The sequence below is a fragment of the Alexandromys fortis genome, unplaced genomic scaffold, assembly GCF_014885135.2.
Source record: "Alexandromys fortis isolate MF-2015 unplaced genomic scaffold, M_Fortis_MF-2015_v1.1 scaffold_94, whole genome shotgun sequence".
Taxonomy (NCBI): Eukaryota; Metazoa; Chordata; class Mammalia; order Rodentia; family Cricetidae; genus Alexandromys; species Alexandromys fortis.
This window is the reverse complement of record NW_026067979.1, coordinates 4,167,849-4,184,691: the sequence shown is the minus strand read 5'-3', so window position 1 is coordinate 4,184,691 and position 16,843 is coordinate 4,167,849. Positions and strand designations below refer to the sequence as shown.

Genomic DNA, 16,843 nt, shown 5'->3' with positions numbered 1-16,843 from the left:
ATAGGGAGGAGATGATTGACTGACTTTCTGCCTATCTCTTATCCTAGTGGCAAGAACCTATACATTTTTTCATCAGTGTTTTTAGATCATATGTTTTTTATTTGAAAATCATATTGGGCTGGGGAGATAGTATAGTCAGTAAAATTCTTTTTGGCCTCAAATTCACAAAGATCCACCTGCCTCTGCCTCCTGAGTGCTGGGATTAAAGGCCTGCACCACCACTGCCCGGCTAGTCAGTAAAATTCTTGTGAGGACCTGGGTTTGAGCTCTTGAACCTCTATAAAAAGGTGGGTGTGTGGTATATGCTTGCTGTTCCAGTGCTGGGGTGTGGAGCCTGGTGGAGCCGTGGGACTCATTGGACAGCCAGCCTACCCTACTCTGAGCTTCAGGCCAGTGAGAAATCTAGTCTTTTGAAAGAAAGGAAGGGAGGGAGGGAGGGAGGGGGGGGGGGGGGGGGGGGGGGGGGGGAGGGAGGGAGGGAGGGAGGGAGGGAGGGAGGGAGGGAAAGAAAAAGAGTGTGGTGCTTGGGGACTGACACGTGAGGTTGTCTTCTGACCTCCACAGGCACATGCACACATTCATGTGCACCCACGTACACACATGTAAACACAAATTGCTTTCATTTTATTTTAGTTTAAAAGCTGTAAGTATCAAACGCATCAAGCATAATTATTTGACTTTTGTACAATTTGCAGTTATGGCTTAAAAACCTCTGGCTTAGATATTAGGGAAATTATTTCTGCTGAACATATTTTAAGTACTTTTTAAAGAATCCAATTCTGTACAAGATCTTCTGTGTTTAGATTAGCAATCATATATAATAGAAGATGCCTTTTGACTGATTTATGAGGATTATGGCAGTTTATTCTGTGCTCCCTACTCAGATCCAGAAAAGGCTATTTATTATTGTTATTATTGAGACAGGACCTCTCTACATAGCCCTGACTTTTCTGGAATTCACTATGTAGACCCAGTTGGCCACAAACTTACAGGCAAACTGCCTTTGCCTCTCAAGTACTGGCATTAAAGGTGTGTGGCATTACATTGGCAAGGACTGTTTTTATGTATACAGAGATAACCCTTGCTGACATTTGCACTTTCTGAACTTACTGTAATTACAGGAAATATTGCTAAGTGATTATTATAACATTTCATTTTAATATATTTTGAGAATTTCATACACGAGTTTAATCCATTTTCATCATACTTCTCCACTCCCAAGTTCTCTTGTGTTCCCTTCCCCACCCACCTCTTAAATTCTTGTTTTGTAATTATTATTGTTTCTACCGAATCCAGTTAGTGTTGCCTATATGTGCATGGGCATAGGGCTGACTACTTGGGCCTTGACAGCCTGTCAGAGGCCTAGTCACTGGAGAAAACTAGCTCACCCTCCCTCCGTAGCTCCCCATCAGTTGGTGTGGGGCCTTGTGAATCCTTCATCCACTCATGCTGGAATGTTGGATGGTATGGCCTTATGCAGGTTCTGTACAGGCAACCACAGTTGCTGAGCGTTCATGCACACAACGTCTGTATCATGTCCAGGGAATACTAGAGACATCTTTTTTTTTAATGCTCAAAAAACTTCAGGATGTAATTTTAGACACCCTCCTTCCCAATATCAAACTGTCTTAAATACTAAATTAGTATTCAGAAAATTGTTTGGGAATATAACATTGCATAAAGGGTGGAGGTCTTTTGCCATGCAATTCTAATGAAATATCCCTGCTGTCAGGAAAGTTCTCTTCTCTGGCAATGTTCTCTGAACTCTCTTTCTACATGACATCCCCCCCAACCCTGTATACACAAGTGTCAAGTGGTCCAGGAACCTTCCTTTGTGTACTTCATTTGTTTTTGATCAACCTTCTAGGAGCTGGAGGCACTCCCTTGTGATGTCTGCAAGTTACTAGCCTCTGACTTCACCTTTAGAGTTGTGGTTTAACCTTCACACTTAGTTAAGCTGTCCTTTGATAATGTTTATGCATTGAAAAGTTGTACTCTTTCTTGTACAGGTATTGAATAATTAAGTAAAAAGCCCCACTTCCACCACCGCGTTAATATGTGAGATGGGATTGTATGAGGGGAGGACGGGCTGGATCCTGGTACTGTGGTGGCAGAGACAGGTAGATCTCTGTGAATTTGACACCATGTCAGATGTTGTAAGTCCAGAGTTCCAGGCCAGCCAGAACTATGCTGTGTTCTAACCCCATATCAAAAACAAAACAAACAGCCTGGAGGTGGTGGCGCACACCTTTAATCCCAGCACTCGGGAGTCAGAGGCAGGCGGATCTCTTGTGAGTTTGAGGCTAGCCTGGGTACAAGAGCTAGTTCCAGGACAGGCTCCAAAGCTATAGGGAAATCCTGTCTTGAAAATAAACAAACAAACAAACAAACACCACTACCAACCATATAAAAAAATCCCAGCCAAACAAAGCCAAAACATGAAACCAAAAATGAGCCACATACATCCCCATGAAAATTATAAAAGTTGCTTTGAATGCTAGAGATGAAGATAAAAAAGTGATTTTTTTAAAATTTTTGCCTCATGAGAGTTTAAAAGTGAGTATGTGACATGAAGAAAGGAATATTTTTCTTAAATATTGGAGAGGATTAGTATAATCTGACATGGATGTACCCATATAAAATTCCTAAAATAATTTAGTGTTTAGGGGAATTTCATGTATAATGAATGCATGTTAATTAAGTAGCCGAACTAAAGCAGTACATCAACAAATAATATTTTTTAAAATTTGAATCTAGTTCTACCAATTCACTGTTGGAAATCAGCAAGAAGGAAGGCTTTTATGCCATGGACATTACCCTGAAATCCTCGTTGTGGATGCTACCAGCCTTGAGGTGCTGTATTCTTTGGTATCAAAGATATCGCCAGACTGGATTAGCTCCATGAGCCTTATCCGCCCTCAGCGGACACAAGGTCAGTGTACTATGCCCTTTGGCAGCTCAACTACTGTCTACTTTACTGTGAAGTTCTACAGATTGTCAAAGTTAACAGTTTTGGTTATATTCTTGCATTCAAGAGATACTTGTTCCAATAATTTGTGAACTAGCCCCGCAAAGTAGTTTCAGCTGGATTAGTATTTATGCTCACCAGCATTAGAGTATCTTCACTCTGTGATGGATCCCTAGACTCTGGGATGGTTTTCTTTTTTCTTTTTTTTTTTTTTAATTTATTTATTTATTTATTAAACATTTCTGTCTCTTCCCCACCGCCGCCTCCCCTTTCCCTCCCCCTCCCCCAATCAAGTCCCCCTCCCTCGTCAGCCCAAAAAGCAATCAGGGTTCTCTGCCCTGTGGGAAGTCCAAGGACCACCCACCTCCATCCAGGTCTAGTAAGGTGAGCATCCACGAAACTGCCTAGGCTCCCACGAAACCAATAGGTCCAGTAGAATCAAAAACCCGTTGCCATTGTTCTTGAGGTCTCAGTAGTCCTCCTTGTCCGCTATGTTCAGCGAGACCAGTTTTGACCCAGGCTTTTTCAGACCCAGGCCAGCTGGCCTTGGTGAGTTCCTGATAGAACATCCCCATTGTCTCAGTGTATGGGTGCACCCCTCGCGGTCCTGAGTTCCTTGCTTGTGCTCTCTCTCCTTCTGCTCCTGATTTGGACCTTGAGATTTCAGTCCGGTGCTCCAATGTGGGTCTCTGTCTCTGTCTCCTTTCATCGCCTGATGAAGTTTAATATTCAGGAGGATGCCTATATGATTTTCTTTGGGTTCTCCTTCTTATTTAGCTTCTCTAAGAACCCGAATTATAGGTTCAATGTCCTTTATTTATGGCTAGAAACCAAATATGAGTGAGAACATCCCATGTTCCTCTTTTTGGGTCTGGCTTACCTCACTCAGGATGGTGTTTTCTATTTCCATCCATTTGCCTGCAAACTTCAAGAAGTCCTTGTTTTTTACTGCTGAGTAGTACTCTAATATGTATATATTCCATACTTTCTTCATCCATTCTTCAATTGAAGGGCATCTAGGTTGTTTCCAGGTTCTGGCTATTACAAACAATGCTGCTATAAACATAGTAGAGCATATACGTTTGTTGTGTGATAAGGCCTCTCTTGGGTATATTCCCAAGAGTGGTATTGCTGGGTCCATGGGTAGGTTGATCCACTCTGGAAAGCAGTGTGGAGGTTTCTCTGGGATGGTTTTCTTAAGTGAGGGTGAGTTTGCATGGTCAGGAGTATGGTGGTGATGAGACCCGTAGCTGCATGTGTGTTTGTCTGCATTCTGGCTTTGTCTCTTGCCGAGAGGTACCATTTCTCATGGAAGAGGATGAAAAGAGAGGAGATAAAATTTAATTAGTTTCTGTGACTGTGTGGTTATACTCAGTAAATATTACTGAGGAAAAGCATAATTTTTTTTCTCCAGAAGACAACAATAATGTCAACACTGAGCACGGAGGATTATGCTTCCTACTTGTTTAAGTTTGTGGGAGCAGGCTGTTTAATGCTAGAAGGGAGCATGCTATGATTAACGTGGGCTTCTTCCTGTTTTAGAGGACACTGTGGTAGCACTCTCTGTGACAGGCATCCTGAAGGTGTGGATTGTCACCTCTGAAACTGGTGGCATGCAGGTGAGATGGACAGTGATTTCTTTCTTACTGTAGAATTTAAACCTTTAGTAATCAGCTATTCCGAAACTTAGGTTATTTATTTATTTATTTTTGGTATTTCGAGACAGGGTTTCTCTGTGGCTTTGGAGCCTGTCCTGGAACTAGCTCTGTAGACCAGGCTGGTCTCGAACTCACAGAGATCCACCTGCCTCTGCCTCCCCAGTGCTGGGATTAAAGGCGTGCGCCACCATCGCCCAGCTATGTTAGTCTTATTTCATGGTACTGTGGCCTACATCAATTTTCTGACAATACTGGTACCATTCACTTCGGCTAGGGTAATATTAGCTATTGATCTTAGAGAAAACTGGAGGAGATATTGATCACTTTTGTTTTTTCTTATTAATTCAAATATATACAACCATAGGATTGCTGCAGAATCCCATCCTCTGCCATTTCCAGTAAAGATGTTTTCTGACTCACCGTCAGGGCTTAAATATTGGTAACTTTGTAGAAAAGAAATTTTTGCCTAGCTCTTTTTTTTTTTCTTTCTCCGAGACAGGGTTCTCTATCCTGGAACTCACTCTGTAGGCCAGGCTGGCCTCTAACTCACAGAGACCCGCCTGCCTCTGCCTCCTGAGTGCTGGGATTAAAGGCGTGCGCCACCACTGCCTGGCTGCCCAGCTGTTTTTAAGAGTACATCTTTGCAGTTTTTACTGCCGGGCTTTTTCTGAGGATCTAAAATGATGAATGCATCACATGGTACTCTCATTCCCTGGTAGTATCTTTATCATTTTGTGATGACTTTAATTATTTAATACATGTTATTCTTGAGATTTCATGAGTCTTTTTTTTCCAGGATACTGAGCCGATATTTGAGGAGGAATCAAAACCAATTTATTGTCAGAATTGCCAAAGCATCTCCTTCTGTTCATTCACACAGAGGTCACTCTTGGTTGTGTGCTCCAAATACTGGAGGGTAAGTTGAGTAGATAAATATGAAGTTGTCTTTTCCCTCATGATAAAGTCTAGTTTACCAGATTTTCAAAGATAATCCCAAGGATGTACTTGGCACAAGACTGACAGTCATTTGGAACTCCTGTTGGGTTCTGATGTTCTTTGAGGAATTGGGACTTAATTCTTTTGTTGTTCACTCCATGCAATGAATGGTTTAAGGACTATATTTTGTTGGTCTTTTTTTTTAAAGATTTATTTATTAATTATGTATACAGCATTTTCCCTACATATATGCTGCAAACCAGAAGAGGGCACCAGATCTCATTACAGATGGTTGTGAGCCACCATGTGGTGTTGGGAATTGAACTCAGGACCTCTGGAAGAGCAGTCAGTGCTCTTAACCTCTGAGCCATCTCTCCAGCCCATGTTTTGTTGGTCTTAATTTCTACTTTTTGTTACTATTTCAGTTATTGGTGGTAATTAGGTCTCTGTAGACTGGACATTTCTCTTTGTAGTGTGTTATTGAACCTGAATAATACATTTATCTCCTGGCTTCTTCAAATTGGAAGTTTACAGCTAATAATGAGAGGAAGAGGTTTCTTGTACATTGCTTGTCTTTAATAATAGAAAATGAACCATTGTGTTTTGTTCTGTACTTAGCAATTTTTCAAAGCTTTAGATGTATTTTAAAAATTGTTTATTTTTTGTGATTTTTAATAAAATTACATCATTATCCCCTTCCCTTTCCTCCCTCTAAAGTCTCCCATATATTCTTCCATGCTTTCTTTCACATGTATGGCCTCCTTTTCATTAATTTTTGTTACATATATATGTATAAATATATATATTCCTAAAGACACAAACACAGCCTACTCAGTCTGCATAACCTTGCTTGTATGTATATGTCCAGGGCTGGCCATGGTGTTGGATAGTGAATGGGTATGCTTTTCTCTGGGAAGACTGTTTCTCCAGCTCTCACACTCCTTAGGTGCCTGTAGTTTTTTTTAGTAGGGTTGAGGTCATGTGGGACTTTTTTCCATCCATGTTAACATGTCTGTTGCTTTTGTCTTTGGTCAGCTCATGTTTAGGCAGTTATGTTGGTGAGACTTTATGATGTAGCTTTTTGCATTTCTAGGAAACACAATCTCAAAGCAAATTCCCTGTTCCTCTGGCTCTCACAGTTTCTCTACCCAGCCCCTTCTGCAATGATCCCTGAGCCTTAGGTGAGGGAGTTGTTTTGTAGAGGTTTTCAGTAGGATTAGACTCCATAACTGTGCATTTCAATTGGTTGTGGTTTTCTGTAGTGGTTTCAATCTGTTGTAAAGAGAAGTTTCTTTGATGAAGGGTAAGGACAAATACGTAGAGTTTAGTTAGGGATTATGCTGGTTGAGTCTCTAGTACTTTTACTATCAGAAAAGTATGCTAGTATTTAAACCTAACAAATCTCCTCAAAACTTGAATTAAAACAGTAGAAATTATCCTTGCCCATTTTTTTGGGTGGGGGAGGTGCGGATTCAGGGCCTACCTTAGCTGGGCACTTCGGTTCAGCGTCTTTCACAGGCTGACATCACTGTGTCCTTTGGGACTTGGATCTCATTCACAAGTTCAGCTTTGGAGGATGTCTCTCCTACCAGAGCAGCTCCCATCATGCTAGCAGCCTTCTTGCACAGTAAGTGAGCAAGAAAAGGGAATTTAAGACACTCTTAATTTTAGAGTTGAGAACTCATGCTTTTAGCTGCATTCTAGAAACACAAAATAACCCCTAGAAACTGTCTGAAGGGAAGAGGGTGTTAGGTGGGCACATTCTAAGAAGCCGCCTACCATGGTGGGAACAGTTGCTTTTCCTAACTTAAAATAGTATTTATTTTTGGTATATGAATGTTTTGGCTGCACGTAGATGTGTACCTACCATGTACCACGAGCCTGGTGCTCGTGGAGGTCAGAAGGAGGTGTTTTATCATTTGGAACTGGAGTTAACAGATGGTTTTGAACTGTCATGTGGGTGCTGGGAATTGGACTTAGGTCCTCTGGAAGAGGAAGAGGACCTCTCGGTGCCCACCACCCCGAATAAAATTTAAGAGGAAAAAGCAAAGGAAGAAGGGGAAAATCTCATCATGGAAGTTTCTGTGTGACACAGTGAGCCATGCAGTAAACCCTTTATCCACACATTTTTACTGCAGGAGTTTATCACAAAGAGTCAGTGATCTGGTTCGAGACCCCCGGTCTCTGTTATACCGTCGATGTTAGGCCCTCACTGGAACGTTTTCTGGTCATCCAGTTGCTGCTCTGTGTCTGGAGATTCTGCAGCCATGGGCTCACAGGACTGACCCGTCCTATCCCCAGCTCTAGCAGATCACATATGGAGTGGATATTGGGCTGGGCAAACACATAAGCCTGGTTCTGGGCCTGGGTGGTTTCAGCCCACCGGCTCTACCGTGTCTTCACCACCATTATGCGCTATCCAGCATTGCCCTGGCCAGTTCACGCCTTGCAGTGGTGAGCAAGGGGCAGGGCCACTCGCATCCCCAGAATCACTTTTCCCACACCTACACCTTCAGGGTCAGCTCTGCTGTATTGCCCAGGTGAGGTATAGGGGGCCACTCTCCCGAGTGCTGCCAGTGGTGGAGGGCAGGGGCAGCTCTGGCCCTGGACCTCAGAGCCAGCTATTCCACCACAGCCAGAGGTCACCCATAGGTGGGACCTGTTGAAGATGACTGCCCTAGATCTCGCTGAGAGAATGTCCTCATCTACCGAGTCTCACTGTAAAAGCCTAGGTTTGTTAAATATATTTGCAGAAGTTTTTTTTTTTCAGGTTAAATGCTATTTTATCACATTTAAATTGTTACCAACTGGAGTCAATTGAAAAGTGAATTTCTTTTGCCCCTAGGTGTTTGATGCTGGAGACTACTCCCTGCTTTGTTCAGGTCCTAGTGAAAATGGACAGACATGGACTGGAGGGGACTTTGTGTCCGCAGACAAAGTGATCATCTGGACTGAAAATGGGCAGAGTTATATTTATAAACTCCCTGCCAGGTATGAAATATATAGGTTTAGTCAAATGTAAAGAATTCACAATTTGAGCTGTAACTCTAAAGAATGAATATTTATGTAGTGTAAATATTTAACTTCAGAATGTCTTAAGGTCTGATTATAATCCCAATTTAAATTCTAGGCACAAAAAAACAAGTGGCTTTTTGCATTTATTTATTCACTGTATGCATGTGTACACATGTATGTATGCATATATACCACTGTGCATGTGTGCAGGCCACAGAGAAGCTCATGGACATCGGTTTGCTCTTTCCATATGTAGTTCCAAGGATCAAACGCAGGTTGTCAGGCTTCCCAGCAGGCTCTCTTACTTGTGAGATATCTCATGAACCCTCAAAGAATTGTTTTAAGTTATTAAGTTAAATTAAGCTTAAAAATCCCATTGTCGATTCTAATAAACTCTTATTTATTTTATGTGTGTTTATATTTCACATAATTTATTTTATGTGTGTCTGCGAGAGAGAGACAGACATAGAGGGTGTCTCACTGTGTAGTTTTTTTTTTTTTTTTTTTTTGGTTTTTCGAGACAGGGTTTCTTTGTGGTTTTGGAGCTTGACCTGGAACTAGCTCTTGTAGACCAGGCTGGTCTCGAACTCACAGAGATCCGCCTGCCTCTGCCTCCCAAGTGCTGGGATTAAAGGCGTGCACCACCACCGCCTGGCTCACTGTGTAGACGAGGCTGTCCTTGAACACACACGCAACTGCCTGCCTCTGCCTCCAAGAGCTGGAACTAAAGGCCTGCGCCTCCTCGCCTGGCCCTCCTATCAGCATTTTAAGTGGATACCCTCTTTTCCTCTTTCAGTTGTCTTCCAGCTAGTGATTCATTCCGCAGTGATGTGGGGAAAGCAGTTGAAAATTTAATTCCTCCTGTGCAGCATAGTCTCTTGGATCAAAAAGATAAAGAGGTAAAGTTCCTCAGGTATCATTTATAATTGATGGTTATATCAATGGTGTCTAGACATTGGAAAAATTCAATAAAATTTGCAAAAACTTTTGGTATAGTCAATTGTAAACACATTTCAAAAAATTCAGATTTTAAAACTATGTAATATAACTGTTAAATAGTACCTGCCTTTATCTAAGAATACAAGTGATCTTATCTTGATTATACATTGGAATTGGCTTTTTATAAAATCCATATTGACAGTTAAAACACGGTGAAGACAGTTGTTGAAGGGCAAGGATAACTACGTGCTAGTACTTGCTAACTAATTGTCATGCATTGGTTACTCTCTCTCCAAAATCAACTAGTGCGTCAAATAACTGGATATTAAAGCTGAAAACTGAATATTGTCTGTATTAAAATAGAAACTGTTTTTAGAAAGCCTTTGTACTGTCTGTTTATATTTGAAATGCAGGGGCTGGAGCAATGGCTCAGTGATTAAGGTCATTTGTTGCTCTTCCAGAGACCCACAGGGAGGCTCCCAAATGAAACTAACTGTGGTTCTCGGGGAACCGGTACCCTTTCCTGGTCTCTATGGGCAACAGGTGTGCACGTGGCACACAGATTCAGATGCAGGCAAATGACTCATAAACATAAAAAAATGAAATGCAGTCACACTTATTCTGAATTTTCCACTCTGGTCTCTGGGAGTAGTAAGAAAGAAGCTTTGTTTGGGAAGGAAGGTTTTCTATAAGGTTTCTAAGGTTTTGTTCTGGTTCTGGGTTCCATTTTTATCATTCTGAACCTTATGTCCCACCCATCAGTGGAGATCGTAGGAACAATGAGCTCATCATTTTGAACCTTATGTCCCACCCATCAAAGGAGAATGGAGGATAAGAGAAGGGAATGGATTTTTTCTATGAATATTTTGAATATAGAATTTGTACATCTAGGTGTATTTTAATATCTTGTATAAATTATTTGCTTTCTATTTCTTGAACTCCTACTTGCTACTGTCCAGGTCAGTGAGTCACTTCCAGCTAAACTAAGTGCTAGTGATGTGTATGAAAAGCCTACATTAATAAAACAAAATAGTTGTTATGACAAAATACTTCACAAAAGCAATGTAAGGCTTATAATTTGAGGATGCGTCCCTCATGATGGGACATCTTAGTGACAGTCGTGTAAGGCAGCTGGCTACATTGCTTCTGTGACCAGAAATGCTGGTGCGTAGCTTGCCCTCTGCTTTATGCAGTCCTGACCCAGCCCATGGGTGCTGACCACACTCAGGATGGGTCTTCTCACTTCAGCTCACCATCTGGAAGATCCTTTACCCATGTGTTCAGAGGCTCCATCTTTCCCAAGTCTAGATTCTGTTGAGTTGATAACCATTAACCATCAAATAATTTTTCTTCAAGTATCGCCTCTCTACTGTATGCTAGTGTATTTTAAGTTGAAATGTGTGTATAATATGGTGAGAGACATTGATTCACTAAAATGTGATATTTGTGGTTATGGCTGCTATAGCAATTCCCTTTAACCATGTAGTTTTTAATTAAAGTTATTAATATTTAAATAAAGCTAAATACTTGGCTGTGTTTAATATTACTAGTTTCCAGAGTCTAGTACTTTTTATGATGCAACCAAATACTACAACTAGATTATTTGTTAACTATAATTTTGAAACTGAATTTTATTTATTATAATCTTTATGCTAAAATTCTGTTTGTTATAATTAATTATGTAAATGTGGCCAATTAAATGCTACAGACTTTTTATTTTTTAAAATATGTGGTCTGGAGAAACAGCTTAGCTCTTTAGAGCACTGGCTTCTCTTTAGAGGACCTGGATGTGATTTTTACCACCTGCATGGCATTTCACAACCATCTGTAACTCTAGTTCCAAGGATCTGGTGCCCTTTTCTGGCCTCCACAGGCACAGGTACTCATATAGTGCACAGAAATGCAATTATTCTTTGTGACGTAGCAGGGGGCAGGAAAGATAGGATTAGTGAATTGTTTTCTTTTAGTGATATATTTTATTTTAATATTTATTATATTTACAATTTTATTCATGAGTACTATCTTTGCATCGTTTCCACCTCATGCTTTCCCACCTCCAGCGTCTCCCACATCCCTTTGCTCCTTCTTATCTTCATGACTTCCTCTTCCTGGATTATCATTGTTGCATATGTATGCATGTATAAATTCAATCTGCTGAGCTCATGTTGTGTTGCTTTTGTGTAGAACTCTTTGTTTTTGATCTTTTAAGTAGAGACTTCTTTTTGATTAAGAATGACCTAATTTCTAAATTAATTATTTAAAAATAACTAAGTAAATTACCCTGTGGTTGGTAACCAGTTTTTATAAAGTTGAATAAAAGACTATCATGAGTAGTTTAGAGAAAGGCTATAAATACAGTTTTTCATTTCTTTATTGTTTATGCTGTACTGCAAGTGACATGAATAGTAATGCTATTAAATTACATGCAAATATATTGAATAATCATTCTATAAACATTTTAGAACTGGGATATGATCAAAGAGTTGAATACCTTTTTCTGAGCATGTTAATGTCTAAAATATTTGATTCTAAATACAACTAAAGAGACTTGACTTTTTTTCCCCGGCAGTTGGTAATTTGTCCTCCTGTTACTCGGTTCTTCTATGGATGCAAGGAATATTTGCATAAACTATTAATTCAGGGCGATTCTTCTGGACGGTTAAATATTTGGAACATTTCAGACATAGCTGATAAACAAGAAGGTGCTGAAGGTAATAGTAAATATTGTGCATTAAATACATAATTCTTTCATTATACCATTTTGAATCATAAGAAAATTGAAAATACAATTTTCTTCTAAGATTTATATTTGATGAAAGTAACTTTTACCTTACGGAATCAATTAATGTTATATATTTAATGTTATTTTTTAATATAAATGTATTTATTTTATATGACACCAAACCTCTACAGGACTAAAAACGACCACTTGTATTAGTTTGCAAGAGGCATTTGACAAACTGAAGCCTTGTCCTGCTGGGATCATAGATCAGCTAAGTGTGATTCCCAACAGCAATGAACCTCTTAAAGTGACTGCGAGTGTCTACATACCAGCTCATGGACGGCTTGTTTGTGGCCGGGAAGACGGAAGCATAATTATTGTGCCTGCCACCCAAACGGCTATAGTGCAGCTGTTGCAAGGGGAACACATGCTCCGAAGAGGTATACTGGGGGTCTAGCTCTGTCCACTGTGCTTTGAGGACACTGTAACCGTGATGTTGAGAATAAGAAATAAAACCCACTAGTATAGTTGTTAGTCTAGTTGGTAGTTTAATGTATATTTGATGAAATTTTAAATATGACATGGGAAATTAACTACTATAATATGTTATATAACCCAGTATAGCAGCATTATTTTCATTTGTACTTTTAATAAATATGGTAATTTTATTGAACTATTATATATTTTTCTTTTATAGTAATTCCTTAGACTCTTATGACAATTTGACATGTTTAGCACATTTGGGCATAGACTAGCTCTGTTTTAAGGGCCAGTTAGTCTTGGGTAAGTAGTAGCTACTGAGCTTCACAGACCAGTCCTAGAAGTAAAGCTATAGCTCTTCTGGTGTTTATGCTTGCTGGTTGAAGCGTTCTGAGACTTTAATCTTCCAATTTTGAATCCCCAACCTCTTTCACAGGTTGGCCCCCTCACAGAACTCTCCGTGGCCATCGGAACAAAGTTACATGTTTGCTGTACCCTCATCAGGTCTCGTCTCGCTATGACCAAAGATACCTGATATCTGGAGGTGTGGATTTTTCCGTCATAATTTGGGACATATTTTCTGGAGAAATGAAACATATCTTCTGTGTTCATGGTGGTGAGATCACGCAACTTCTGGTCCCTCCTGAAAACTGTAGTGTAAGTTGATTTATTTTAGATGATTTCTCTACAGTGGAGGGGCCTTTTTGCTATTAGGCATGTAAATGGAATCCACGGGGATTTAGAGGAAATATAAGAGTCAACAAAACTCTTATAACATGTCTCTAGTGGCAGTTTGGAGCATGCTGTGTGAATGAATTGAAAATTTTTGTTTCAGAGCAATTTAAAAATCCCAAAAGATTTTTTTCTAATACCATTAATTTTGAGTCCCTCTAATCAGAATGACAGTGAGCATGCACTTGGTAGATGCAGTGTGTTTAGGAACTTACTGATGTAATTTATTATAACTCTGATTATCAGCAGAGAAAAGGAAACATTGCTATGATAAAGAACTAAACAAAGTGTTCAGGCTTAGATAGGGATGAAGAACTCAGAGGTTCTACTTGCCAGATAGACAGCCGCCATCATAATGGAACAAGGTCTAAAGGCTCTCTCCCATTTCCTCACTGGCACTTGTCTCCGCGGACAGTTAAGATGCACTCATTTTCCTGTTATCTGTTCTTAAAAGCCATTCTTTCCTTACTTTATTTTGGGCTATATATTTTTTGATATCTTTTTTCAAAAATCCAAACTCAGGTCCTCAGGATTGTGCAGCAAGTGCTCTTGCCCACTGCACCATCTTTCTAGCCCTTTCGAATGCTGTGCTCTAACGCTCTAGAGCTGTGAGTCTCAGATTCATTTTCTTTCAACAACTGAGAAATCTAAGCAGTGCAGAATGAATAACAATTGAATGTTTTCCAGATTTGAGCAGCCGCCCAAGGTTGACTTGGGTGAATTATTGACATCTAAAATCTGGGTGAAGGGAACCACAAGGGTGCTCTAGATGTCTGTGGAGTCTGAGGGAGGGGAGTGGGGAGAGGAAAGGCAGCTCTTACGAATACCCAGGTGTTGCCATGGAAGATGGCTTCTAGTCCTCTCTCATCAGGACTGCGGTCACTTGAGAATGCTCTGATACCCCCCATCAGCTTACTTTGCCTCCTGTGCTGTTCAGTGACTTCTTTTTCTTGTAAATTCCAGCATCCATACTTACCAAGACCTGAAACTTTCTGTTCTCACATAGGTTACTGATAGAGAAAGGAACTAGATTTTGGAAAAAAAAAATATGAAAAAAACAAAAGAATTCTAAAATACCAGGAGTACTTCATAAAAACATTTCCCTTAAGAAAGTATATGGGCAGCATTAGCAGCAATATAAAGCTACAAGGCTAACAACACGAGTAACCCAGTAGAATACTTCCTACTTGAGGAGTAGTAGATATCTTTGCTTGTACTTTCCACGTCTCCTTGGTTGGTTATCAGTTGAAGGGGGTTGTTGAATTTAGAATGTTTCTGTACATGATCATGTGCTAACACTTTTACTCAATCCACACTGTATTTGGATAATCCAGATACATGCATTGATAGTACACGAATAAAAATTGAAATGAAAGGATAAGTACCAAGTTTAGACTATGGTTTGCTTTTGGAAGTAAAGGAGAAAGTATGGATTCGAACAAAGAATGTGGCTATTATTTATTTAAAACAATCTTTTTCTCATTTTATATACCAGTCCCAGTTCCCACTCCCTCCCCTCCTCTTGCCCCCCCTGCCTTCCCGCCCACCTCCATTCACTCCTCAGAATGGATAGGCTTCCCATTTAAGTCAACTAAGTATGGCATATCAATTTGAGACAGGACCAAGGCCCTCCCCGCTATATCTAGTATGAGCAAGGTATCCCTCCATAGAGAATGGGCTCCAAAAAGCCAGTTCATGCACTAGGGATAAATCCTTGTCTCACTGCCAGTGGCCCCACAGATTGCCCAAGCCACACAACTGTCATCCACAGAGAATGTGCCTTTTTTTGTTTTTCAAGACAGGGTTTCTCTGTGTAGTTTTGGTGCTTGTCCTGGAACTAGCTCTTGTAGACTAGGCTGGCCTTGAACTCAGAGATCTGCCTGTCTCTGGCTCCTGAGTGTTGGGATTAAAGGTGTGGCTGAGAATGTCGCTTTTTAAAATGTAGATTTTATTTGTTTTGTTTTTGGTAAATATGAACCTAATATTTTTTATTAAATGGATGATTAAATTGTCATAGCTGCTTTTTTGTTAGTATATCCATTTGGAGTAGACTATCTGGAAAACTAATAAATAATTAGTACCACTGGTATACTTCTACATGTGGACATGACTTCTTTAATATGTGAGCTAAAAACCTTTTATAAAACTTATTATATGTTAGGGAACTTATGTTGTCACATAGTGTCTACAGTGATCCAGAAGGGGGCAGCATGGGTCTGTGAAGACAGCGATAGAGGTCTCTCCTGTGATCATTACTGTTTAATTTCTGTTTCCGAGGTCCAGTTCTGACACTATGAATAGCTTATATGACTAAGTGTGTATTAGCTTGACAAATGTTGGTAGCCAGGAAGAGAGGTTAACTAATTAGATTTTCTTTGTATTTAATTTCTATTTTTAGAATTTTAGATGTGAGTACTGTATTTACATCATATCTACTCCTCTTTTTCCCCCACCACGCTTCCTATATTCTCCTACTCCTTTTCAGATTCATGACCTCCTCTTTTTAAATTATCACACACACATATGCACATACACACACACACACACACACACACACACACACACACACACCTCTTTACCTTACGCAGTCCATTTAGTGTTGGTTGGATGTACACATGTTTAGGGCTGAACACTTGGGATTATATAACCTATCAGGAGGTTTGTTCCTGGAAACATTGATTCCTTCTCTCTCAGCAGCCATTAATTGCCTGCAGGGTTTCCATTTATGGGTAGGACCTTGTGAGATTTTCCCTGTCGATACCGGCGTGTCAGCTTATGTTGTCATTATGCAGGTGTTATGTCGGCAGCTGTCTGTCAAGACCTCGTGTATGCAGTTTCCCCAGCGTATCTAGAAGACTGTTTACAGCAGGCATCCAGTTCCTCTGGCTTGATAATCTTCTGCCTCCTTCTGCAGCTGTCCCTGAGTCTTAGCTTTCCTTTTTAATAATGTTTCTTTTTCTAAAGACAGGACTCAACACTTTCCCCCTGATTAGCACTGTTCTCACGTTTTTTAGTCTAAATTTTGATTTTTAATTGAATTTGAATGTTATGTTTCAAAGCAATGCTTATAAACCTAACATAGTATCTTAAGCAAGCAAAATAAGCATCTTAATATAAATTAAGCAAAATTAGGAAGCAGAACTGTACTGTTTATTAAAATGAAATTTTCAGGGCTGTAGAGATGGCTTGGCAATTAAGAGCATTTGTTGCTCTTTCAGAGGATCCAGTTTCAGTTTCCAGGACCCACATCGTAGTTCACAGCTATCTCTAATTCAGCTTTTGGGTTTATGATGCACTTCTGGCTTCCTTGATCAAACTCTCCATACACCTGAGGTGTGTGTGTGTGTGTGTGTGTGTGTGTGTGTGTATAAACACTCATATACATAACCTAAA

General features: G+C 40.0%; 1 protein-coding gene across 2 annotated transcripts in view; it reads left to right on the top strand.

Annotated features, from left to right (window-relative positions):
• Window positions 1–16,843, top strand: part of Wdr7 (WD repeat domain 7) — a 266,283-nt gene that overhangs the window by 16,843 nt on the left and 232,597 nt on the right. For both annotated transcript variants that reach the window (XM_050157965.1, XM_050157966.1), the window contains exons 5-12: window positions 2,758–2,932; window positions 4,511–4,587; window positions 5,423–5,542; window positions 8,408–8,553; window positions 9,374–9,476; window positions 12,086–12,227; window positions 12,430–12,678; window positions 13,155–13,375. In XM_050157965.1, the coding sequence (XP_050013922.1) occupies window positions 2,758–2,932; window positions 4,511–4,587; window positions 5,423–5,542; window positions 8,408–8,553; window positions 9,374–9,476; window positions 12,086–12,227; window positions 12,430–12,678; window positions 13,155–13,375 (1,233 nt within the window). The remainder of the gene's footprint in view (window positions 1–2,757; window positions 2,933–4,510; window positions 4,588–5,422; window positions 5,543–8,407; window positions 8,554–9,373; window positions 9,477–12,085; window positions 12,228–12,429; window positions 12,679–13,154; window positions 13,376–16,843) is intronic.